Source organism: Macaca fascicularis, chromosome 14, assembly GCF_037993035.2.
Source record: "Macaca fascicularis isolate 582-1 chromosome 14, T2T-MFA8v1.1".
Lineage (NCBI taxonomy): Eukaryota > Metazoa > Chordata > Mammalia > Primates > Cercopithecidae > Macaca > Macaca fascicularis.
Genome location: NC_088388.1, coordinates 37,915,557 through 37,941,810, shown reverse-complemented (window position 1 = coordinate 37,941,810; position 26,254 = coordinate 37,915,557). Strand labels below are relative to the sequence as shown.

At 39.3% G+C, this 26,254-nt stretch overlaps 1 protein-coding gene and 1 long non-coding RNA gene across 12 annotated transcripts in view; one reads left to right on the top strand and one right to left on the bottom strand.

Moving 5' to 3' along the window:
- Window positions 1–26,254, top strand: part of LOC123568769 (uncharacterized) — a 171,216-nt gene that overhangs the window by 143,168 nt on the left and 1,794 nt on the right. For 5 of the 6 annotated variants that reach the window (XR_012423363.1, XR_012423362.1, XR_012423361.1 and 2 more), the window contains one exon: window positions 25,506–26,070. This is a non-coding gene — a long non-coding RNA (uncharacterized lncRNA). Of the gene's footprint in view, window positions 1–6,770; window positions 6,905–25,505; window positions 26,071–26,254 lie in introns of those variants that run through there. The other variant, XR_010580855.2, reaches the window with a different exon arrangement.
- Window positions 2,599–26,254, bottom strand: part of BDNF (brain derived neurotrophic factor) — a 69,570-nt gene continuing 45,914 nt past the window's right edge. For all 6 annotated transcript variants that reach the window (XM_005578349.5, XM_065528366.2, XM_065528365.2 and 3 more), the window contains exon 2: window positions 2,599–6,190. In XM_005578349.5, coding sequence (XP_005578406.1) covers window positions 5,426–6,190 — 765 coding nt within the window. In that variant the 3' untranslated portion in view covers window positions 2,599–5,425. The remainder of the gene's footprint in view (window positions 6,191–26,254) is intronic.

Genomic DNA, 26,254 nt, shown 5'->3' with positions numbered 1-26,254 from the left:
TTATTGTTTGTGTGGTGAGGTTTAATTGGAAGGCTTGCTTTTTACAATTCCATGGTACTGACGTTACCAAGCACACAGGATTGTTCTTAGAAAAGCAAATGCCAGGCTAAAGAGCTCCTAATCTGGTGCTCTGTGCCTTGTAAATAATTAGGGGGTGGGGGTGAGGTAAAGGCCTATAGAAATCCTACAGAGTGCCACAGAAATGGGTCTTCTCAATGATGATAATGTGTAAGGTCACAGTATTTTTTCTGTTAATATTTAAACATAGTCTTCAAGTAATTTACTGCAAATAATCACTTACTAAAAAGGACTTTGCCTTTTATTCCCTACAAATAATTCAAATGGTGGCCAGAATTGAGAGAATGGATGATCATACTCACAAGGCTGGGGATAGACATGCAGGCAGGGTGTTTATTAGAAGGAATGTCCACAAACATGGGCTGGTTTGGAGTGGCTTCACCCACTCTAGTTGCTAAGTTTAGCTATTAGGTGGAGAGTTCACCAACCACCAGTTAGTTCAATGTAACAACAAAAGTCAGATTCCCAACCATTACCCCCGATTGTCCCCAAACCAAGCAGCCAACCGACCTTTAAAACCACAGTTTAAAAACCCACAGCTAAAAGGATGGCCTGTGTTCCATCAAACACTAATTTTGCTGGTCAACATTTTGAGGTTGGATCAAATCTGTGAATGGCTTTTTGCAAGCTAAACACTTCATCTTCCTAAATTTATGTACACTTATATTGTTTTTTATCCCAATTAACAGTCTTTACTTAACAATGGTTTGTCAAAATATGCAGCCATTTCCACTTTAACTTATAGACCAGGCTTGATGTTAGAACATGAGGGAGACATGTATGTTTTACAATAAGCTTAAACCTTAACACTACTGGGGGTGCTGGCTGAACTGAGGCAATGCCTGAAGCCATTTATTGCAGTTCAAAAAGTGTTTGACATTTTATCCAGATCTAGAAGCCACTTAAATGAATGAGGAACAATTTAACACTGACCCATTCTAAGATTTAGTCCAGGTTCTCATTCAGAACTGTCTTATTATTCATAGAATTAGTTTAGCTCATAAAAAGATTTCATAGACACAGCTAATCACCACAGAGGCTTATCAGTATGGTGAAAAACAACAGATTAAAGCAATGATCTGAGTTATTTCCAGGCATCTTAATAATTAAACAAGTTTAACTGCTTACTCAATGAATGCAGTACACATTGGTTACTCCTATTAACTCCAAGTTGGATAATTTAGTAGATGTCTCTATTTTGGTTTTTTCTCCAACCTCATCTTCTAATGAAAACTTTCAGTCATGTTTACCAAACTCGTTTAACTTCAAGTAATTTGGATGTCATGTTTAATTTTTACTTTTTTTACTCAACCATTTAAAAAATATTTTGATCCTCTGACTATGAAAATTGGTCAAGCCTGAAGTTTATCAAAGTTCTAATTCCATGGCTAGGCTGTCATGACTGGCAGTCAAGGGCTTCTCTTAGAGTTTAGAGTACTTTTCAAGTTCACTGGACAGATTAGGATAGAGTAATTCATCTCTTTCGATCTGTTTTTCCGTATACACAACACAAGTCAATGTTTGTTATGACTTTCCTGATCCTTATTTATAAGACAATACAAGAGGAAACCATGTGTGTATGTTTAGAAATAGAAATGATACATTGCACAGATATAGTTCACCACGTTATGGGATGGGTTGTCAGTGTTCAAATGGGGAGGCTGAAGAGTAAGAACAGATGCTTTTTTTCCTTAATGGCCCTTTCTCTGATTTAAAATCCTTCCATTTATTTCCCTAAGATTTAGTGATAACTTTAAACACTTTAACTAAATTACCCAGCGGCTTGGCAGCCATCACGGAGGCAAATCCTTTTAGAAATCCTAGCAATCTGTTAGATTGTGGGTACTATGATATAAAATCTGTGTGCTCCACGTACAAAAATTAAATCAGTGCTATGGATACAAATACATACTGCAAATGGCACCATTGCTAAACTGTGAGTATGTGACCTGTCTCCAAATATTGAATTTCTTTTTCTTTTTCCAGTACTTGACTTTCTAAATTTGGGCCAATTTGTTCTCATTATCCCTAAGTAAACCTACTTTGATTTTTTTTTTAACAGTTATTTTATAATCAGATAGAGCCAGCCAGCCAGCCGTGATTCGTGGATCCTGATGTTGCTAGGATACATGGTTTGGTATCTGATGAAAGTATATCACTTCAAAGGGGTAAAACTTTCAAGTGTCCGAGAAAATGACACTCCCATCTTACAACATGGAAGACAGATCCAATCCTACAACTTCTCAAAAGCTCACAGACTGCAGGATTGGCCTCCCAGGCTTTCAAATAAGTATCTTCTCTGCAGGGCTGTTTAATTGCTAAAACTAGTCAGATTAGTCTTAAAGCAAGGAACACACGTATTTATAATAAAACACGTTTTCATGTTTGTTTTACAGTAAAGAGAAAAAAACCCAGAACCCCCAGATTTTATGTACTTTGAAAATATATTTAAAAACATTAAAAATTCTATATTTAAAACATATATTATATGTTAATTAGTACACTTAAATAGAACTTGTATTTACAATAGGCTTCTGATGCGGTTAAGTTTTAATGCCAATTTTTTTCAATAACATAATTATATAAATATACTAAAATACAATAAATACTGTTTTTGTTTTACATGGTGAATAATATCTTTACCATAGAGAGAACAAGGCCACAGACATTTACTTACATTTTCAATGGGAATCACCATAAAAAAGCAACAGGCCTGCTGCCATGCATGAAACACTTCTGCCACAAAGAGACCACAGCAAGACTTTAAAAAACAAAACAGAACAAGAACGAACACAACAGAGAGAGATTTTAACAAAATAAATCTTAGGTCAACATAAACCATCAAGCATGTGACTGTGATGTATCTTATTGGGTAAAAGAGCCACTGACCACACAATTGCTGGATGTGTCTCCTATGAAACCACTTAACAGATCTGGCCCTTGCAATCCTTTAAGATTGTGATGGGGGTTTGTTTTAAATTCGTCCCTCGAAAGGAAGATGCATAAAGTTAACATACAGCAGATATTCCAAGAATTCCTTACATATTAAAAATAATTACAAAAATAATATTTTCAAATAACACAAAACAAACCTATACTATGTAAAGTCTTCCTTCTCAAAGAGGTATTCAGATGGTACTGTGAAAGACAGACTAGCTCTAAAAGAAAGATCGAACAAATTGTAATTCTTTGCTGATGGTATCTTCATTCCTGGGTTATGGTGAGCATCCTCTTTTGCTTATCCCTCACCCTACTAAGATGCAGCAATTGCTTGGGGCTTTCTGATACTTAAGGACGCTGGTCCAAGTGGTGATCACTAACATTTTCAGGTGTGAAATGGGCTGAATGGGCTTAGAGCACTAGTTTTCAGTGGGGATCCATTTTTCCAAGAACCACTATTTCAGCCTCCCAACTTGACTTCTAACCCAAAATGGCAGAGGTGAGGCAGGGACCCTCTCCATGAACAGACAGGATGGGAAGAAGGTTGCTGTGGCCTTCACTGGGGAGCAAAATTTTGTCAGCTCTGTCCTGGCCTCTTCCACTGAGCAAGGCACCTTCAAGTCTTGGTGTTCTGAATGTCCAGACACCTTCCCGAAGTCTTGTCTCTGGACAAGATTTCCTATGGGTCCCCTTGATCATTCGGCCTGAGTTTGGGGTTTCTTTTCCTGTTCCCTTTCCCCTTACCAAAAGTTCTCAAAAGATAAACCCTGGTTTCCTCAAGTCTAGTTTCAAAGCATTAAGTGTTCAGGTAGCAAACATCTTCTATCTCATTGCATCAATCTCATGATCACAAATGCCACATTTGGCTCCCAACCTGCTCCAGGCTAATCCAATTTTATGCAAAATTATCCAGAGGTGGGATGGAGGGCATAAGTCGGCTTGAGTGTGGTCCTCCAGTCGAGAACCTCTTGAGCACAGTTAGATAATGTAGGCACTTAAAGCACGAGGTCCAAGCAGCTTGACACATGTCATTCCAGAGCCACCTCTAAAGGGTCCTTCAGAGGCCTTCCTTTTGGAATGTCTCAAATACCATGCCCCACCTCCACCTAGACCTTGGGATGGCCACTCAGAAATTCCTCCCGCACTGCTGGTAAATGCTATGCCAGCTCCACATAGCCTCCATTTGGCTGTTCAGTCTCATGTCACTGGCAATGTGGATTCCTGTTCTGATCTAGGTGTTCCTGGGTTGATACAGGGCTCTACCTTTTGCTTGCAAGACATTGTTAAGCCTTACCATGAGTTTTTTTTTTAAGCTTTACCATGATTTACGCAAATGTTTACTCCTTGTAAAAAATAATCTTCATTTTGGGGTTATTTTTTGTTGTTTTCTGTTCTAAAAAAAAGTCACTGTTCTCCATGCTTATACTATGAGTGTGTCATGATGTGACACGATGTGTCCACTTGTTCACAGCAGTGGTAACATATTTCAGAGCGCGCAACTGATTTTTCTTCCTCAAAACAAAACAAAGAGGAGACCAGAGGGGGAGGGGGGGAAAGAATGTGTTCTGAGCAAACTTAAGTCCTTCCGTCAAAAGCAGCTTACTCTGACCAATGCCCAAAGAATGAGCGGGGCCTGGGAGGTGCATCATGGGATGTGGAGTGTGAGCATTTTTTGTTCAGTTGCCTTAATTTTTATTCACTTTCCAGTCATCTGATTGATATTGCAGACATCTTCACAACATACAAATGTATCTTTTATCAACCAGAATACATATTGAAGGAATTCTTTCCCCATCTCTACTCCCTGTGGGAACTAAAAAACAAAACAAACAAACAAAAAAGAAAACACAAAACAAACAAAAATATACCCCTCCCATCCCCCATCCCCTAAGCCAGTAAAGCAATGACAACAGCACCTTGACATTGTTTTAATTCCAACGCTATCAGAAGTTAAAAGCAGTAAAACAGATATAGTACTAACAAGAACGAAGATACTTACTGTCTAAAATGTAAACGGAATGTTTTGGTTCAAATTTTTGTTGTGTGTGTGTGTGTGTGTCTGTTTTCTGAAAGAGGACAGTTTATTATCAATTCACAATTAAAGCAGCATGCAATTTATTATTTTTTTTTTAAACTTTTTATGTTTTCAATTCTTGGCAACGGCAACAAACCACAACATTATCAAGGAATGTAATGCAGACTTTTTAAAGTTGTGCGCAAATGACTGTTTCCCTTCTGGTCATGGACATGTCCAATAAATAGATTGTAGAACCACTGTACTGTATAAACTTCATTTATACATGCAGTTCATAAAACTATTTTTTTCTTAACTGAATAATTTACCCTGTTATGTATATATACAAATAGATAATTTTTGTCTCAATATAATCTATACAACATAAATCCACTATCTTCCCCTTTTAATGGTCAATGTACATACACAAGAAGTGTCTATCCTTATGAATCGCCAGCCAATTCTCTTTTTGCTATCCATGGTAAGGGCCCGCACATACGACTGGGTAGTTCGGCACTGGGAGTTCCAATGCCTTTTGTCTATGCCCCTGCAGCCTTCTTTTGTGTAACCCATGGGATTGCACTTGGTCTCGTAGAAGTATTGCTTCAGTTGGCCTTTCGATACAGGGACCTTTTCAAGGACTGTGACCGTCCCGCCCGACATGTCCACTGCAGTCTTTTTGTCTGCCGCCGTTACCCACTCGCTAATACTGTCACACACGCTCAGCTCCCCTCGGCGGGCAGGGTCAGAGTGGCGCCGGACCCTCATGGACATGTTTGCAGCATCCAGGTAATTTTTGTATTCCTCCAGCAGAAAGAGAAGAGGAGGCTCCAAAGGCACTTGACTACTGAGCATCACCCTGGACGTGTACAAGTCTGCGTCCTTATTGTTTTCTTCATTGGGCCGAACTTTCTGGTCCTCATCCAACAGCTCTTCTATCACGTGTTCAAAAGTGTCAGCCAATGATGTCAGGCCTCTTGAACCTGCCTTGGGCCCATTCACGCTCTCCAGAGTCCCATGGGTCCGCACACCTGGGTAGGCCAAGCCACCTTGTCCTCGGATGTTTGCTTCTTTCATGGGGGCAGCCTTCATGCAACCAAAGTATGAAATAACCATAGTAAGGAAAAGGATGGTCATCACTCTTCTCACCTGGTGGAACTGTAGGGAGAAAGCAGAAACAAGACAAAAAACTGGTTAGGGCTTTCTTTCACTGGGATGCCATGTGGCCCATCTGATTGCAATTCCAGGCCATTCTGCAGGGTCAAGGTTTTTTTATGTCTTGGTGATAAACTCCAGCTGCACCAGACACAAATCAATGTCAGTAGCGTGCTGTATGTGGTTTAATATAAACCAGAGACATGCAGTGTTTCCCCAAGATCTAGCATATAAATCTGAGATTAGATAGCTTCTAAGCAAGTGCAAAAATTGTGGCTTCAGGTTCTCCTTCCTCCCACTTTAGCAGCTTTGTAAGTTTAATTTTTAATGATCTCTGTTCATGCTGTCACAAGAAACACAAAATCAGAAATGTTACTAAGCAACAACTGCAAGTGTAATAGTAATTTTTTTCAAGTTAGCAACATGGTCCTTTGCAGGAATGTGTGACAGGAACAGCAGCGGCCTGAGGGGTCTGATGGGCCTTTCTAGCTCTGTGATGTCTAGGCATGAATAGCACAATAAAACAGCAGTTGGGGAACTATAAGGAGCCTTTAAATTGACTTTTCTTTTTCTCTTCCCACAGAGATACTCTATTATAGCAAAGAAGAAAGATAATTTCATTGAGCCATCCTGTTTTACAGATAAGGAAACCAAAGGCCATAGAAGACTTGCCTCATGTCATGAAGAAAGTTTATGTTAGAACTAAGGGCTCCCAATTCCACTGTTCTTTATTCTACACCTGGGTGGTCACAACTGAAAATGTTTTGCTTATTTCTAAACAGAAATCATTTTTGACATGTTCATTTTAATGATGTGTCTATGCCTGGGGCTGATATCATGAAAACAATGTGTCTGGAAAGGAGAAAACTGAAAAAGTCAGCATTAAAAAGGCATTTAAGTCAATTTCAAATGCTTCCCATATGCATACTCCACTTTATCTCCTCCAATTCTCTAAAACCCTTCACTCCTTGGCTTTTTCTGGCTAATACACACATCTAGCTAAGAAAGCTCAACTTTTCTTTTTACTGGAGAAGTGGTCCTGTGTGTGTGTGTGTGTGTGTGTGTGCACGTGCGCGCTCTGAGTTTATCCTACTTTGTGGTATTTTACACATTTTGGACTAGGCAGCTAGTGCTTCTTTTTCTGCTTTTGAAGTTTCCTGGGAAGTCCCTTAAAAGCATACCACAAAATTAATCTCTTCCTGTTTGCCAGAGGGTTGCTCTACTCTAAATTTGGCTCTACCTCTACAAGCATGCTCTAGGAAGCCAATTAAAATGGATGAACAAGCAAAATGAAAACATACCTATGAACCAACCCAAGGTTACCGTCAGGTGGTGAAGGACTTCAGAATCACTTACCTGAAGTATTGTGTCTCTCAGCAGCAAAGAGTAGCATTCCCAGCCCTGACACTAATTTTATTCCTACTTCTCAGTTCTGAGGCATGGACTTACAAAAAGACACATCATGCAATGACCGTCATGCTGTCCAAATAAGTAGGAAAAGGAACTGTTTCTGCCCATGAAGTTTTACTGAATTCAAAGGCAACCTACCTCCAGTCAATAGGTCAGAATGCAGAAATGGCTGAAAACTCTGGTATTGAAAAGCAAATATTCTCCACTTTTGTAAGAAATAACATTTTCAACCACTAAGAGACTTTATTACCATCCCTAAACACACAAAAAAATTTATTTTAGATTTACTCTCACTTTGCACGAATAGCAAACATGCTTAGAACTGCTTAGATTGCACAGTGTTCTCAGATTAGGAAGGGCAAATTCGTTTGAATAAAATACAGATGTCTGTTCTGCTAATAACTAAATCTTTGTGAATGTTCTGAGTCCTGTACCATCAAAGAAATAGATCCTCCATGGGGGTTTCTATTTCTGGTAGATGGTACTTACACCACTGAATGAAAAAAGCTTTCTCCTAATATTCCCAGTCCAAATAAAAACAACCCAAGGGGCACCTCTTATTTAGGTCAACAAAAGGTTGCAAATTTGGAATACTTTAGCCATCTATGTCACACTGGTAGAGACTTTCTGTGATTAGCTATTTTTTAATACCATATTTAATCAAATCTAAGATACCATAATTGTGAAACACAACATTTTATATACCACTAAGAAAGCAAAAATGCAGCCTGGGTGACAAGAGTGAAACTCCATCTCAAAAAAAAAAAAAAAAAAAAAAAAGAATTAATGAACTATAGTTTAATACACATTTACTAAGTGCCCACACTAACTACTTAAAAATGGTCCAAAGTACTGAGGCATCTTAAGCTGTTGGAATATTGTTTTGTTATCACCACTACAGTAATGAGTCTTTGAATGATACCATTTTCTATACTTGGCTTCTAGTTTATTCTGCCTTTCACTGATCGTATCTTTTTATTAATAACTTTTTTATGAGAAAAATAAGTAATGCTTTCTATGTTGTTTTCTCAGTTCCACAAGCAAATATTTCAGAGGGAAAATTGGCATCTGAGTAAATATTACTTGGCTTTCATTCTGAAGCCCAAACATGGGCATTCCTCAAGCTGAGCATCTGCATAGAATTAGGAATTAATAAAATGGTGACAAAGTCCAACCCCACATTGCAAGCCCTGCTCTCTGAGTGGCACTTCTGCAATTCTGTCTACTCACTTGCAGGCCTTGAAGTCAAATGGGTGCGACACCAAACTCAATACTTTTTGTCAGAACAGTGGTATCTCCTACCTTTTCTGTTTCTAACAATGGTTTCCTGATATTTTGGGCAACCCAGGCATAGGATAGAAATCCTGGAATCAAGTTTGACAATATATTTCCTGTATAGCCTTCCAATCTAGTCAGTAAAGATGTCCTGTTAATTTTTCCTTTAAAATATTTCTCCTGGCCATCCCTTTTTATCCATCCCACTGCCACCATCTTGGCTCAGCCCTCACCACCTCATTTTGTGACCACAACATCTCCATGCTGTATCAGACACTCTTTCTGCTCCATTCAACTCTGATGACCACTTCCTGGCTAACCACTCTCATATTATTATTCTCTTACACAAAAACTGGCAATGGCTTTTTTGTTCTATCTGCTCAAATCTAATGTCTTCTCTCTGATATTCAACACTCTCCAAAATCTGCCTTCACCCTTCTTAGCTAACTTTCTCAAACTACTCAATGCTTCATCACTTCCAGTCTGATCAGGACAGAGCCCTTAGAGTGCCATACACATTACTGCCTCCTGACTTATTCCATTCTTCTGACAAACTCTTCTCTCTCCCCCTCGCTCGCTGCCTAAATCTTGCTTATCCTTCATAATCCAGTTCAAACATCAAATCATGCATGCCCCTTTTTCTAATTACTCCAGCATACACTGCCTGCCTTCCCTAAAATTCCACATCTTGCATAGTACTTGATTCCCTTCTCACTTGCTTTTTGTTTGTTTGTTTTGTTTTTTGTTTTTTCCCGAGACAGAGTCTTGCTCTGTTGCCCAGGCTGGAGTGCAATGGTGTGATCTCGGCTCACTGCATTCTCTGCCTCCTGGGTTCAAGCAATTCTCCTGCCTCAATCTCCCAGCTAGCTGGGATTACAGGCACCCACCAAAATGCCTGGCTAATTTTTGTGTTTTTAGTAGAGATGGGGTTTCACCATGTTGGCCAGGCTGGCCTGCTCACTTGTTAATTGTTAACCATATTTTCTCATTCTGGTCAGTCTTCAGCTGGAAGGTAAGTTCTTTGAGGGAATGGATCATGTCTGAGCCCCCAAAATGCTTAACTGAGAAAAATGTAATAGCAGTACTCAGTAAAAACTTACTTATAGGTTTATTAAACTAAGAGAAAAGACAGTTTGAATATAATTTTCGTAAGAAGGCTTTTCATTTGGAAAGATCAGTGAACTCATTGAAATTCTTAGGTAAATATAGGCTGTGCTAAACCCAAATTATAAACTCTAAGGCAGCAGTCCCAACCTTTTTGGCACCAGGAACCAGTTTTGTGGAAGACAATTTCTCCACAGTCTGGGGGTAGCAGGGGGGATGGTTTTGGGATGAAACAGTTCCACCTTAGATCATCAATTAAATTCTCATAAGGAGTTGGGTTCTCATAAGAAGCATGCAACCTAGATCCCTTGTATGTGCAGTTCACAATAGGGCTCACGCTCCTATGAGAATCTAATGCCGCTGCTGATCTGAAAGAAGACAGAGCTCAGATGGCAATGCTTGCTCGCCCACCACTCACTTCCTACTGTGCAGCCTGGTTCCTAACAGGCCAGGGACTGGTAACAATCCATGGCCTGGGGGTTGGGGACCCCTGCTCTAAGGAATTTGACAGATGGCAATTATCAGCCACAACCAACTTCTTGAGTTCCTTTAATGGGATAAAACTTTACTTGAATAATTAAAAAGCAGATGACACTACCACATACTAACTGTCCTACTATTTCCTGTGTAGCTCTGTTTCTAACAGATCAATAAGAGACTTGGGAAGTAATCAGTAATAGTAATAACAATAATAGCAAAATTTGTAGTTTTCAGCCTTTTAATTTCCTACTATTCTGCTGAGCTTTCAATGAGTAATTTTATATACTGTATTAGGAAATAATCAAAGATTAAACAACAGCTTCCAGGACAATTTTCATTTTCAGCCTTCGGATGACTCTTTATCACACATAAGATAAAGAGGCTGTGCAGTATTGCTAAGTAGATTATATATTTATTTATACTTAATAAATTCATTGATGCTGTCTAATTCTGCTTTAAAGCTTACAACCATTAATTCAACCACATCTATAAAATGCTAGGAAGGCTTTCTTAGCCCCACTCTCAGGAAATTCAATATAGTACATAGAACTAAAAAGAAAATCAATGAAGTAGATATCAAGTTTAGCTTTAATCATGACTCACAAGTCTTAGACATTTCACTGAAGGAATGTCCATAACAACATGCTCTTTTACTCTTGCTGTAGTCATAACTTACATTTGTCTAAGAGACTACAGAACATTCACAGGCATAATCTAATTTGATTTTTACAAGGAGACAGGATGGGTATTATTATCCCCATTACATAGATGAGGCAATTATGCGTCAGAGAGGTTAGGTAACCTGTCAAATGTCGTAAAGCTAATAGGTTACCTGTCTCCTGAACCAAGCTTTTACCATCAGCATGTGCTGCCAGTTTTAGAATATCAGCCACAGAGAAGAGAGTGGCTATGACAATGAAGGAGCTTACAAAATGTGGACACAGTTTTCTGCAGCTATGTGTGTCCTGGAACCCAACTTTCTAAAGGGAGTGCCATTAAGATACCACTTTGTAGGGCCGGATTAATCATGACCAAGATCCTTCAACTTTAAGGCTTGATTACTTCAATGGATGAAATTTCAGACAATGTGATCTTTTTCTAAGAGAGAGAATTACAAAAATTTTAGCATGTTAGGACTAAGTTTCTATGGCCAAAGCTGGGAAAACAAACATCAGTACAGATAATTCAGGCATACAGAAAAGAAAAAAAAAAAGTCTTGTTTGTTCCCAGCCCCTTTGGGTTTTACCTGTGAGCATGTAATCAGAGAAAACACAGTTTAAAGATATGGCTGCTCATTTTAGACAGTCCTATAAAGATAATGGTAATGCTGAAGAAGTTATTAGTATTTCATTCCTAACATATATGATACAAACGATTAAGAGTTGACCTTAATGAAATCTTGCAAATCAATATTTAAAAATCTTTAATTTGCATCCAATTGACTACATCCATATGTTAGGCTTCCTTTTGTTCATTCATTCATCACACATGAAGTCTACTTTCCAGTCTTATGGTCTAGGAGGGAGGTAGGATATATGTAATATGTAACTAGAATATAAAGGTAGAAATGACCTAGAAAAAGTACAGATAAAATTTTATAAAGAGAAATAAGTTACTTCCAGTTAGGGAATAAAGGAATACATTGTCAAGAAGTTTGCAAAGGGCCAGGTGCAGTGGCTCACACTTGTAATCCCAACATTTTGGGAGGCCGAGGTGGGAGGATCGCTTGAGCCCAGGAATTCATTATCAGCCTGGGCAACACAGTGAGACCAGGTCTCTACAAAAACTTAAAAATTAGTCAGATGTGGTGGTGCACAACTGTAGTCCCAGCTACCTGGGAGGCTGAGGTGGGAGGATCACTTGAGTCCAAGAAGTTGAGGCTGCAGTGAGCCATGATCATGTCACTGCACTCCAGCTTGGGCAACAGACTCTATCTCAAAAATAAATAAATAAATAAATAAATAAATAAGATTGTAAAGAGTCTGAATGTACCCTACAGTGGGTGAATGGCAGCTTAATGAATGGCAGGAAGGTGGGAGGGCATAGAGTAAATGTCTGGAGAGAAGAGTGTGGAATGGGAACAGTGAAAAATAAGACTGAATGACTGCCAGATTTTGAAAGCCTCTGGGGGATGCCAAAGAGTTTGGATGTTGCCATATGGGCGCCAAAGAGCCAATGAGAGTTTCTGAGCATGGGAATGCTGCAAGAAGACCAGTTTATCATCATGTGAAGGAAGACCTGAAAAAAAATGATACACTAGAAGAAAATAATTGGCTGACTTTACTCTTAGTGACTGTGGAGCTTTAAAAACAAATATTAAGTAGTTACTTAAATGTGGGGTTAAAGGCCTGGCTATATATTTTTAATTGATTAATCCATTTATTTATTTATAAGCTGAAGTGAGTTGCAAAAAGAAAAGTGGTCGAGAGAGTGTACAGAGCTGAGTAGTAACCATCAGTAACATCTGGGTTGGCAGAAAGAACAAGATAGACAAAAACGGAGGAAAGGTGGTACCACAAACTGATTCCAATTATAATTACAAAGAATTTTGATTACATTGCTCAGTACTTTTAATTCAAATATCTCCAAACACTTTGCAAATATTAACTGATTAAAACTCAGAAGACTCTAGAGATGTAGGTAACTATAATTATCCTCATTTGGTATAGGAGGAGAGAGGACAAGAGTTTTTAATCAACTCATCTACTCACTGTGGTTCCCTTGATAGAACAAGTTCAGAAACCCAGATTCCAAAGGAAACTAGGCCTTAAACTATAGGGACTGGTTTGTTTCATTCCTCTATATTATTTCCACATTATTTTCCCATCATATATGTATTGCTTAGCCAAGAAGACTAAAACAAGAAAACACTACCACAACAAAAACCACCCACACATTCCTCAAAGAAAATAATTAGCCATTGAAATCTATAAATAAAATGGGGAAAAAAAAAAAGTAATGGTCATCACAGATACTCACCTACTTATCCAGATGGCCATTCACGTGAAATTAATAAATATTTTAGTAAATGATATCTGAAAATGCAGATATTCCAAAGCTTTGCAGCTACCTTTAAAAATATAGTTTTTAGCCATAATGTAGCTTATGTCTGAGAACATCCAAATACATGTCCTACAAAACACAGTCCTTCATACCACAGTATACGCTAAGCCCCTGGTATGTCTGTGGTGTTGATTGATACTTGCAGACATCACTTAAACTCACTAAGAGTTTCAGAGAAATTGCTGATTCTTAATTCATACCTGAAGTGATACCTACACGTAACTACCATAAGAAAAAATGTATAATTTCCAGAGTCTTTAATTTGATGGATAAATTTATATGCATCTTTGTTAGAAAGCACCATAGCTCTGACCCTCTGTTACTTCCCACTACACCCCTACTCCCCATCTCTGAAAATATAAGGATTTTTTTTATTGGCAGATGCTCTACCTTTCTTCAAGAGTAAATTTAAAATGCCTGTGTTACAAAGACACTTGTTTTTGCTTGATAAGGAGCAAAGGATAAGGATTGACATTGGATATTCTCCTCTGAATAAGCAACTAGAACAATTTGTACAGTACCATGTACAAACTAAGTACTCAATTCTCCTTGTGCTAGAAATATTTGTAAAGTATTTAGGGAAGTGCAATTAAACTAAGAGCAGTAAGTCTTAAGGTAAATTGAAATTTTGTCATTAATTTTGGAATAAACAATAAAAAATGCCTGGCACAAGGGCCAGAACTGGGCAGAGAACATCCCATCTGGCCTCCTGACCCCAAGCACTTAGTGCTTCCATCAAGAGAAAGAAGTTACTTCCAGTTAGGGAATAAAGGAATGCATCGTCAAGAAGGTTGCAAAGGGCCAGATTCAGTGGCTCACATTTGTAATCCCAACACTTTAGGAGGCCGAGGCGGGAGGATCACTAGAGCCCAGGAATTCAAGATCAACCTGGGCAACACAGTGAGACCATGTCTCTACAAAAACTTAAAAATTAAAAAAAAAAGGTGTGGTGCACACCTATAGTATCAGCTACTTGGGAGGCTGAGGTAGGAGGATTACTTGAGTCTAAGAAGTTGAGACTACAGTGAGTGATTGATCATGCCACTGAACTCCAGCCTGGGCGACAGAGACACTGTTGCCCTAGGAACACAACTGTTTCTCTGTAACCAATGAAGGTTCCCGATAGCCAGAGTCACCCAGAATTCACAGTCACATCGAACCTTGCCCTCATCCTCTGCCTCCTTGTCACAGACAACACTGCACCAATAGTACACATCTCCAGTCTATAACAAAGAAGTCTTAGCATCAAGCATACTCAAGCCACTTGCATAGCAAATGAGGTCATCTGAAAACACTTTTAAAGGTTATTTAAAAAAAAAAAAAAAAGGTTTTCATTTACAGGACCCAAATGGCAGTTGACATTCCATGTAAAAGTTTAACTTCTTCAATTAGGATTCTGTTTTCTTTAGAATTTCAGGTGGGATCCATTACAATTCACTGAAGTTTAGATTTAACAATGTTATATCTACTATGTTATTGGAAACCACATAATATTTACCAAATTCCCATACATGGTAGACAGTGACATTAATTAAGAAGATAATTTCTAATTTGTTCCATGAAGTTTCAGTGACCCACTCTGTAATAAAGAACCTGGAGAGGGAGGTTCCAAGATGGCCGAATAGGAACAGCTCCAGTCTGCAGCCCCCAGAGTGGGTGACGCAGAAGACGGGTGATTTCTGCATTTCCAACTGAGGTACCAGGTTCATCTCACTGGGGCTTGTCGGACAGTGGGTGCAGCCCATGGAGCATGAGTCGAAGCAGGGCGGGGCATCACCTCACCTGGGAAGTGCAAGGAGTTGGGGAATTCCCTTTCTTAGCCAAGGAAAGCCATGACCAATGGTACCTGGAAAATTGGGACACTCCCACCCTAATACTGCGCTTTTGCAGTGGTCTTAGCAAACGGCACACCAGGAGTTATATCTCGCACCTGGCTTGGAGGGTCCCACACCTATGGAGCCTGGCTCACTGCTAGCACAGCAGTCTGAGATCGAACTGCAAGGCAGCAGCAAGGCTGGGGGAGGGGCGTCTGCCATTGCTGAGGCTTGAGTAGATAAAGCAGCCAGGAAGCTCGAACTGGGTGGAGCCCACTGCAGCTCAAGGTGGCCTGCCTGCCTCTGTAGACTCCACCTCTGGGGGCAGGGTATAGCTGAACAAAAGGCAGCAGAAACTTCTGCAGACATAAACATCCCTGTCTGACAGCTTTGAAGAGAGTAGTGGTCCTCCCAGCATGGAGTTTGAGATCTGAGAACGGGCAGTGTGCCTCCTCAAGTGGGTTCCTGACCCCCGAGTAGCCTAACTGGGAGGCAACTCCCAGTAGAGGCCAACTGACACCTCATACGGCTGGGTGCCCCTCTGAGATGAAGCTTCCAGAGGAAGGATCAGGAAGCAACATTTGCTGTTCTACAATATTTGCTGTTCTGCAGCCTCTGCTGGTGATACCCAGGCAGACAGGGTCTGGAGTGGACCTCAAGCAAACTCCAACAGACCAGCAGTGGAGGGTCCTGACTGTTAGAAGGAAAACTAACAAACACAAAGGACATCCACATCAAAACCCCATCTGTACGTCACCATCATCAAAGACCAAAGGTAGATAAAACCACAAAGATGGGGAGAAACCAGAGCAGAAAAGCTGAAAATTCTAAAAATCAGAGTGCCTCTTCTCCTCCAAAGGAATGCAGCTCCTCACCAGCAATGGAACAAAGCTGGATGGAGAGTGACTTTCACAAGTTGAGAGAAGAAGGCTTCAGATGATCGCTAATAACAAACTCCTCCAAGCTAAAGGAGAATGTTCGAACCCATTGCAAAGAAGCTAAAAACATTGAAAAAACATTAGACAAATGGCTAGCTAGAATAAACAGCGTAGAGACAACCTTAAATGACCTGATGGAGCTGAAAACCATAGCACGAGAATTACGTGATGCATGCACAAGCTTAAGTAGCTGATTCAATCAAATGGAAGAAAGGGTATCAGTGATTGAAGATTGAATGAATGAAATGAAGCAAGAAGAGAAGTTTAGAGAAAAAAGAGTAAAAACAAATGAACAAAGCCTCCAAGAAACATGGGACTACGTGAAAAGACCAAATCTACATCTGACTGGTGTACCTGAAAGTGATGGGGAGAATGGAACCAAGCTGGAAAACACTCTTCAGGGTATTATCCATGAGAACTTCCCCAACCTAGCAAGGCAGGCCAGCATTCAAATTCAGGATACACAGAGAATGCCACAAAGATACTCCTTGAAAAGAGTAACTCCAAGACACATAATTGTCAGATTCAGCAAAGTTGAAATGAAGGAAAAAATGTTAAAGGCAGTGAGGGAGAAAGGTCAGGTTACCCACGAAGGGAAGCCCATCAGACTAACGGCATCTCTTGGCAGAAACTCTACGAGTGAGAAGAGAATGGGGGCCAATAGCTGACATTCTTAAATAAAAGAATTTTCAACCCAGAATTTCATATCCAGCCAAACTAAGCTTCAGAAGTGAAGGAGAAATGAAATCCTTTACAGACAAGCAAATGCTGAGAGATTTTGTCACCACCAGGCATGCCTTACAAGAGGTCCTGAAGGAAGCATTAAACATGGAAAGGAACAACTGGTACCAGCCACTGCAAAAACATGCCAAATTATAAAGACCATCAATGCTAGGAAGAAACTGCATCAACTAAGAGGCAAAATAACCACAGGATCAAATTGACACATAACAATATTAACCCTAAATGTAAATGGGCTAAATGTTCCAATTAAAAGACACAGACTGGCAAATTGGATAAAGAGTCAAGACCCATCAGTGTGCTGTATTCAGGAGACCCATCTCACGTGCAGAGACACACATAGGCTCAAAATAAAGGGATGGAGGAAGATCTACCAAGCCAATGGAAAGCAAAAAAAAGCTGGGGTTGCAATCCTAGTCTCTGATAAAACAGACTTTAAACCAACAAAGATCAAAAGAGACAAAGAAGGCCATTACATAATGGTAAAGGGATCAATTCAACAAGAAGAGCTAACTATCCTAAATATATATGCACCCAATACAGAAGCACCCAGATTCATAAAGCAAGTCCTTGGAGACCTACGAAGAGACTTAGACTCCCACACAATAATAATGGGAGACTTTAACACCCCACTGTCAACATTAGACAGATCAACGAGACAGAAAGTTAAAAAAGATATCTAGGAACTGAACTCAGCTCTGCACCCAGGGGACGTAATAGACATCTACAGAAATCTCCACTCCAAATCAACAGAATATACATTCTTCTCAGCACCACATCCCACTTATTCCAAAAATTAATGACATAGTTGGAAGTAAAGCACTCCTCATCAAATATAAAAGGACAGAAATTATAACAAACTGTCTCTCAGACCACAGTGCAATCGAACTAGAACTCAGTATTAAGAAACTCACTCAGAACCACTCAACTATATGGAAACTGAGCAACCTGCTCCTGAATGACTACTGGGTAAATAACGAAATGAAAGCAGAAATAAAGATGTTCTTTGAAACCAATCAGAACAAAGACACAACATACCAGAATCTCTGGGACACATTTAAAGCAGTGTGTAGAGGGAAATTTATAGCACTAAATGCCCACAAGAGAAAGCAGGAAAGATCTAAAATTGACACCCTAACATCACAATTAAAATAACTAGAGAAGCAAGAGCAAACACATTCAAAAGCTAGCAGAAGACAAGAAATAACTAAGATCAGAGCAGAACTGAAGGAGATAGAGACACAAAAAACCCTCCAAAAAAATCAATGAATCCAGGAGGTGGTTTTTTGAAAAGATCAACAAAATTGATAGACTGCTAGCAAGACTAATAAAGAAGAAAAGAAAGAAGAATCAAATAGATGCAATAAAAAATGACAAAGGAGATATCACCACCGATCCCACAAAAATACAAACTACCATCAGAGAATACTATAAACACCTCTATGCAAATAAACTAGAAAATCTAGAAGAAATGGATAAATTCCTGGACACATACACCCTCCCAAGACCAAACCAGGAAGAAGTTGAATCTCTGAGTAGACCAATAACAGGCTCTGAAATGGAGGCAATAATTAATAGCCTACCAACCAAAAAAAGTCCAGGACCAGATGGATTCACAGCCTAATTCCACCAGAGGTACAAAGAGGAGCTGGTACCATTTCTTCTGAAACTATTCCTATCAATAGAAAAAGAAGGAATCCTCCCTAACTCATTTTATGAGGCCAGCATCATCCTGATACCAAAGCCTGGCAGAGACACAACAAAAAAAGAGAATTTCAGGCCAGTATCCCTGATGAACACTGATGCAAAAATCCTCAATAAAATACTGGTAAACTGAATCCAGCAGCACATCAAAAAGCTTGTCCACCACGATCAAGTTGGCGTCATCCCCGGGATGCAAGGCTCGTTCAACATACGCAAATCAATAAACGTAATCCAGCATATAAACAGAATCTAAGACAAAAACCACATGATTATCTCAATAGATGCAGAAAAGGCCTTTGACAAAATTCAACAGCCCTTCATGCTAAAAACTCACAATAAATTCGGTATTGATGGAACATCTCTCAAAATAATAAGAGGTATTTATAACAAACCCACAGTCAATATCATACTGAATGGGCAAAAACTGGAAGCATTCCCTTTGAAAACTGGCACAAGACAGGGATGACCTCTCTCAACACTCCTATTCGACATAGTGTTGAAAGTTCTGGCTAGGGCAATCAGGCAAGAGAAAGAAATAAAGGGTATTCAATTAGGAAAAGAGGAAGTCAAATTGTCCCTGTTTGCAGATGACATGAGTGTATAGTTAGAAAACCCCATCGCCTCAGCCCAAAATCTCCTTCAGCTGATAAGCAACTTCAGCAAAGTCTCAGGATACAAAATCAATATGCAAAAATCACAAGCATTCTCATACACCAATAACAGACAAACAGAGAACCAAATCATGAGTGAACTCCCATTCACAATAGCTTCAAAGAGAATAAAATACCTAGGACTCCAACTTACAAGGGAGGTGAAGGACCTCTTCAAGGAGAACTACAAACCACTGCTCAGTGAAATAAAAGAGGACACAAACAAATGGAAGAACACTCCATCCTCATGGATAGAAAGAATCAATATCGTGAAAATGGCCATACTGCCCAAGGTAATTTATAGATTCAATACTATCCCCATCAAGCTACCAATGACTTTCTTCACAGAATTGGAAAAAACTACTTTAAAGTTCATATGTAACCAAAAAAGAGCCCACATTGCCAAGACAATCCTAAGCCAAAAGAACAAAGCTGGGGGCATCACGCTACCTGACTTCAAACTATACTACAAGGCTACAGTAACCAAAACAGCATGGTACTGGTACCAAAACAGAGATATAGACCAATGGAACAAAACAGAGCCCTCAGAAATAATACCACACATCTACAGCCATCTGATCTTTGACAAACCTGAGAGAAACAAGAAATGGGGAAAGGATTCCCTATTTAATAAATGGTGCTGGGAAAACTGGCTAGCCATATGTAGAAAGCTGAAACTGGATCCCTTCCTTACACCTTATACAAAAATTAATTCAAGATGAAATAAAGACTTAAATGTTAGTCCTAAAACCATAAAAACCCTAGAAGAAAACCTAGGCAATATCATTCAGGACTTAGGCATGGGCAAGGACTTCATGACTAAAACACCAAAAGCAATGGCAATAAAAGCCAAAATTGACAAATGGGATCTCATTAAACTAAAGAGCTTCTGCACAGCAAAAGAAACTACCATCAGAGTGAACAGGCAACCTAAAGAATGGGAGAAAATGTTTACAATCTACCCATCTGACAAAGGGCTAATATCCAGAATCTACAAAGACCTTAAAAAAATTTACAAGAAAAAATCAAACGACCCCATGAAAAAGTGGGCAAAGGATATGAACAGACACTTCTCAAAAGAAGACATTTATGCAGCCGACAGACACACGAAAAAAAACTCATCATCACTGGCCATCAGAGAAATGCAAATCAAAACCACAATGAGATACCATCTCATGCCAGTTAGAATGGTGATCATTAAAAAGTCAGGAAACAACAGCTGCTGGAGAGGATGTGGAGAAACAGGAACACTTTTACACTGTTGGGGGGACTGTAAACTAGTTCAACCATTCTGGAAGACAGTGTGGTGATTCCTCAAGGATCTAGAAGTAGAAATACCATTTGACCCAGCCATCCCATTACTGGGTATATACCCAAAGGATCATAAATCATGCTGCTATAAAGACACATGCACATGTATGTTTATTGTGGCATTATTCACAATAGCAAAGACTTGGAACCAACCCCAATGTCCATCAATGACAGACTGGATTAAGAAAATATGGCACATATACACCATGGAATACTATGCAGCCATAAAAAAGGATGAGTTTGTGTCCTTTGTAGGGACATGGATGCATCTGGAAACCATCATTTTCAGCAAACTATCACAAGAACAGAAAACCAAACACTGCATGTTCTCACTCATAGGTGGGAACTGAACAATAAGAACACTTGGACACAGGGAGGGGAACATCAGACACCGGGGCCTGTTGTAGGGTGGAGGTGGGGGGAGGGATAGCATTAGGAGATATCTCTAATGTAAATGACAAGTTAATGGATGCAGCACACCAACAAGGCACATGTATACATATGTAACAAACCTGCAAATTGTACACATGTACCCTAGAACTTAAAGTATAATAATAAAAAAAAGAACCTAGAGAAATTATCAAGTAAGCATCATATTTAATGAATTTAACTATGGTGGAATTGTGGAAAAAATTTTCCTGTACAGGGATGATGACTCAGGAAATGATGCAGACAGAGATAGAAAAACAAATGTCATTGTAACACAGGTATTTAAATTGTATTTAAATATACAGACTTTTGAATTTATAGAAAATTTTCAAGTATGAAATTGTTTTTATGCAACCTAAAAGTCTCAAAGTTCAAATAATTTTTTGAGTGTTACATTTATAAATTGTGTATTAATGCAATTCGAATTTATTACTAAAAATATTTTAACTAAAGGAGAAACTCATGGGGCCTGATATTAGAGTTTTAGGAAATGTACATATGGGATAAACTTACATAGGCTGAAATTAAGTGAAACCTTGCTTCTCAATGTTGAGATGGATTAGCCATTTTAACATAAAGTAGAAGCTTCTAAGAAATGCAGAATCTCAACTTCCCCACCCTCATTCCACCTACCCCACCCACTCAATCAGATCCTGCATTTCAATAAGATTTATTTAGTGCAATAACTTTTTTACTTATCAAAGTTGAGAAGCACTAGACTAAATGATGAAGAGAAAAGAGGCTGCTTAGGATAGGGAAATAAAAGGTTAAAGTTAAGTATTATGATACTTTCTTAGCGTGTCATACAGTTAGTTACCTGTCATCTTTCCTCATCAGTTCAACTTGTTTTATGGGGATGTTTATGTGGGAAAATATCTTTGCTTTTGTAATTTATGTGGGAAAATATCTTTGCTTTTATAATTTTACTTAAGTAAAATCTGGGCTCCTTTTATGTCAACTAGCTTTTCCACTATTGTTGTTATGATAAGTACAGGCTACTTATAAACATGATTAGTTCAATGAGAACTTTTAGAGTATTGCTAACCTAAATCTGGACATCTACACAATCATTAATTCTTACCAAAATGCTACAAGGCAATATAAGCATAATTAGCCTCCCTGATCCCTGAACATAGCCTAATATCATTCACTCAATCAGAATCATACTAGAAATGATATGACCAACTATAGCAGGTAGTAGATGTCCAGTCACACTACTATTGCTTTTAGCCAGATGTCTCTGGTCCTTGTGAGTTCCTTTAGTCCTATATGGTGAAATAGCAACAGAGAGAACCAACTCACTCACTCAAGGCAGATTTCTTATTTCTAGATTTGTCCTGAAACCAACAGATCCAGCTCTCTCTTTAAATACCATGAAATTTAAACAAACGAAACTCACAAAATAAAACAGCAGCAGCAGCAGCAGCAACAACAATGAAATCTTAAAATAGTAAATATAAGTTTCAAGCATCGAAACCCCCTCTCCAACCAAAATCTCTCTTCTTCAATAAAGTTCCCAGGAGGAACCCAATTTCTAGATTGGTATCCAATAATTGGGATCATTTGATTCAAGACTGAAGTACTTAAAATGGCTTTTAAAGAAGGAAAAAAGGTTAGATTTCCAGAGGAAAGTGTAACATTTTTTAAGTTGAACATTATGAGGGATTTGATGGGGGCAGCTTTGCAAGTAGAACTGGAGACTAGTCCACCGTTTAGCCTTTTTACAAAAGACTGCAAAGGTTGTTTGTTTCCAGACACCAAGAAGTTACCAAGTTCACCAGTCCAAATGCAAATGACTCACACTAGGAACCCTAACAGTGCTGCTATTTGCAAAGGGGTGGGGCTGAGATGACGCAGGACCCTATTTTCCCAGGTGGCATCTTAAGTATGGTTGATTCTACCTTCAGCCCCACATTGAAAAGTACAGTGTAAACACAGCTAAGGGACCGCCTCCTTCAAATTACACACAAGGCACACCTACTTATAGGAGATGTTGTGAAAGCCAGGTGGGGCTTTGTCTTTCAAGTCCCTGCATCCAAGAATAAGTATGCTCTGTACCAAAAAAAAAAAAAAAAAAGAAAAAAAAGAAAAAAAAGCAAGGATGATGCAACTGCATTCATTGTCCCTAAAGGGAGAACATGCACTAACTCTCAGATCCAAGGATAAAGGGAATCCCCCTTTAAGAAAAGACGTTGGCATTATGTGGGGATTGGGAGCATGCCAGAACAACCACACTTTTTTACAAAAGAGAGAAAGAGAAAAAAAGTTAAGACCCATCTGTCTTATTTCAGTCTCTTTCTTCAGAACTGACAACTTTAATCAACAGGTTGCTTTCAGAGTATTGCTGGACATCTTGACTTTCTGCCATGAAATGCTATGGGAATTCTGACAGTTGAGAGCCAACACCCCACTAGACACCAGTGCTGCATAACCACGCTTTTAATAGACCCCAGAGCTGTGGTGACGGCATGCCCTTCCCAGTTTCTCCACAGATGGTGCTCCTGAAATTTTCCATAGTCAGTGTATTCTTGTGGTTAATTAGTTATCTGAGCAATTTCCATTGTAGAAAGAGTATCTCTACATAATGAAACCCATCTTAGGACCAAACTGCTGGGCTTCAATGTCATTAATTCAGAAAGGCTAAAATGAAAATGAGATGAATAATTCTCACCTGCTGAAGGGACTGCACTAGATTAAATCCTATCCTCTGAAATACATAGAACATTAAATTTAGAAAAACGAGAGGTGAAAACAGGTGGTGGAAGAAACTGGAAAGGTAAGTTGCCTCTAGAGACCAAAAAATAACACTCTTTTTCAAACTATTATCAAGAAATCTTGGGGGAAAGATAAAATTAGCAAGAGAAGGCTAATAGCTCTCTGTTACTCACCTTTTATGAAACCATTTTCAGGGATCAGTTTGTTAAATTCCACTGAAACGCGGAGGTACACAGCACAGCCCTTCTTCTGGGATGCACAGTCATGCCGTACAGAAGGGTGTGGGTAGAGACACCAAAACATGTGTGGACCTGCAACCCTTTCTGTAGAAACTCAGCATTCTGAGTAGTAAGAAGGATTAACCTTGTACGCACATGGAGAATACTGGTGGCTCCACACATCCAGTTGTCTTTCAGGTTATTTTTGCATCCCACTCTATAATTTCTTTTAATTACTTACTGTAAAGCACAGGAAAGTGCTCATTACTTGTAGCTTAATGCAGGAGGAAATATAATTGAATATGTTCTTCTAGCCACTGCTGTACCCCAGCTCCCAGCTCTTCTGAAGTGTCACTGTTCATCTCAACAGCATGAGTAAGGCAGTTTCCAGGCCCTGTGCATAATGAGCCATGTGGACCCTATTCAAGAAACTGGCTGTACTCCAGAATCACTATAAAATATAAGGAAAATATTAACATCTTAGATGACAAAAGATCCATATGGCTGGCCAGAAAATATCCGCATCATTTAAGCCATTAGAATGCACCTATATGGAAACATTCAATTTGGCGGTACTGTGAACAACAGGACTGTGAAAACATCTGTTTGTCTCCACCCATTTTCACTAAACACTGGTTCCTATAGAAGACATGTGAACTCAAATACCAACATATTTCATCTGAGCATGGGACAGGGACTCCATTTTTACATAGTTGCTATAATAAATACAATATTTGCTGGTGATAAGATTTTGGAAGATGCTCGGGGCAGCTGGAAAAATAAGTAAAATGTTTCTCTTTGTCTTAACCTTGATAAAAAAAATAGCTAACATTTATTAATGGTGAGGTAGATAATTTGATTATCCACCACTTGTAGCTGAGGAAACTGAGGCCCAGAGAGTTTCGGTGGATTCCCTAAGATCACATACCCATCATGTGGTGGAGAGGGAATATGAACCAGTGCTGGCTTGCCATGCCTCTTTCCATATGGGGTCAGACATGGATGTGGTGTCTTATTTGTGAGGGAGGTCTACTTGGCAGAGATATCCTTCAGACCCTGTATGCCAGTTTTTTATTTATTTAAACAAAGCCCCATATGAGCATTTCTGATAAGCAGTTTGTTTACACACTAATTCCACAGAGGTTAAATATAATCCTAATGTTTCTTTGTTGCTACTCTGTTCCCAGTATTGAATTATTACCACAAGGTACCAACCATACACGCATACTTAATAGGGCATCGTGTCAAAACTATGCATGAGGGTCATTTGTTTGAGATGTCAGAACATTTTCCCCTGAGAAGATCTCATTGGGCATTGAAACAGAACCACATGCTTTTCAGACCAGCAACCGCGACTACCAAATACTCTTCTGTCAACTCTACTTGAGTAAGAATGCTTTCAATTAAGACCTAAGTGTCAACATGCCTTTAAAAAAATTGTGGTGACATAAAATCTTTCTTTTTAGTGCCCAACAGAATCCCTTCAAAGCCTGGTGGTCTAACACCCTATGCTACATGACTTGTGATCCACCCATTTGTCGTGTTCTTTGGGAATGTGCCTGAGGGGCTGAGATGTGACTTGAAAAGAATGGTAGAACAAGATAATCTCAAATTTATTATCAAGGAATAGTTCAGACAACTACTTCAGACGACAGAGACAGCAGAACAGATGGTCCAGTGTGGATAGAGCATCAGACACTCACAGACTGTGCCAACAAGAGCCATCGAGTCCAAACAGCCAAAGGAAGGAGGATCATGGATTGGGTTCTCTCACACCAAACTGATGCCCAGAGGCCCTTGGCATGAATAACAAAGGCAACCAGTCCCACAAGCCATACTGAGTTAATACAAAACCTATACCTGGGCTGACATCCCAAATATGTGTGGCAAGTTAGATGATGATGGCACAAAAGACAGAACACCTTTGCTTCTAGCCATTGTCAGCTCTTGGTAGACAGCAGACTTTTAGAGGAGCAGCTGCAAGGAGCCTGAGAACAAAACTGGAAATGCCTGTTATGAAAGCCTTCACAGGTATTATTAACAAAAGAAAATGTGTATTTGTAAATGATGTGTCAGTTAGATTTTGGCAGTCCATTCTTATGCCCAGGAATGACCTCTTGTATAGGCCGGATACAGTCATCAATGCAACTGTCCAGGTGCAACTATTCTATAAAGGGGAAGAGGAGTGACTTTCCCCTGTAAAGTGGCCCTATCA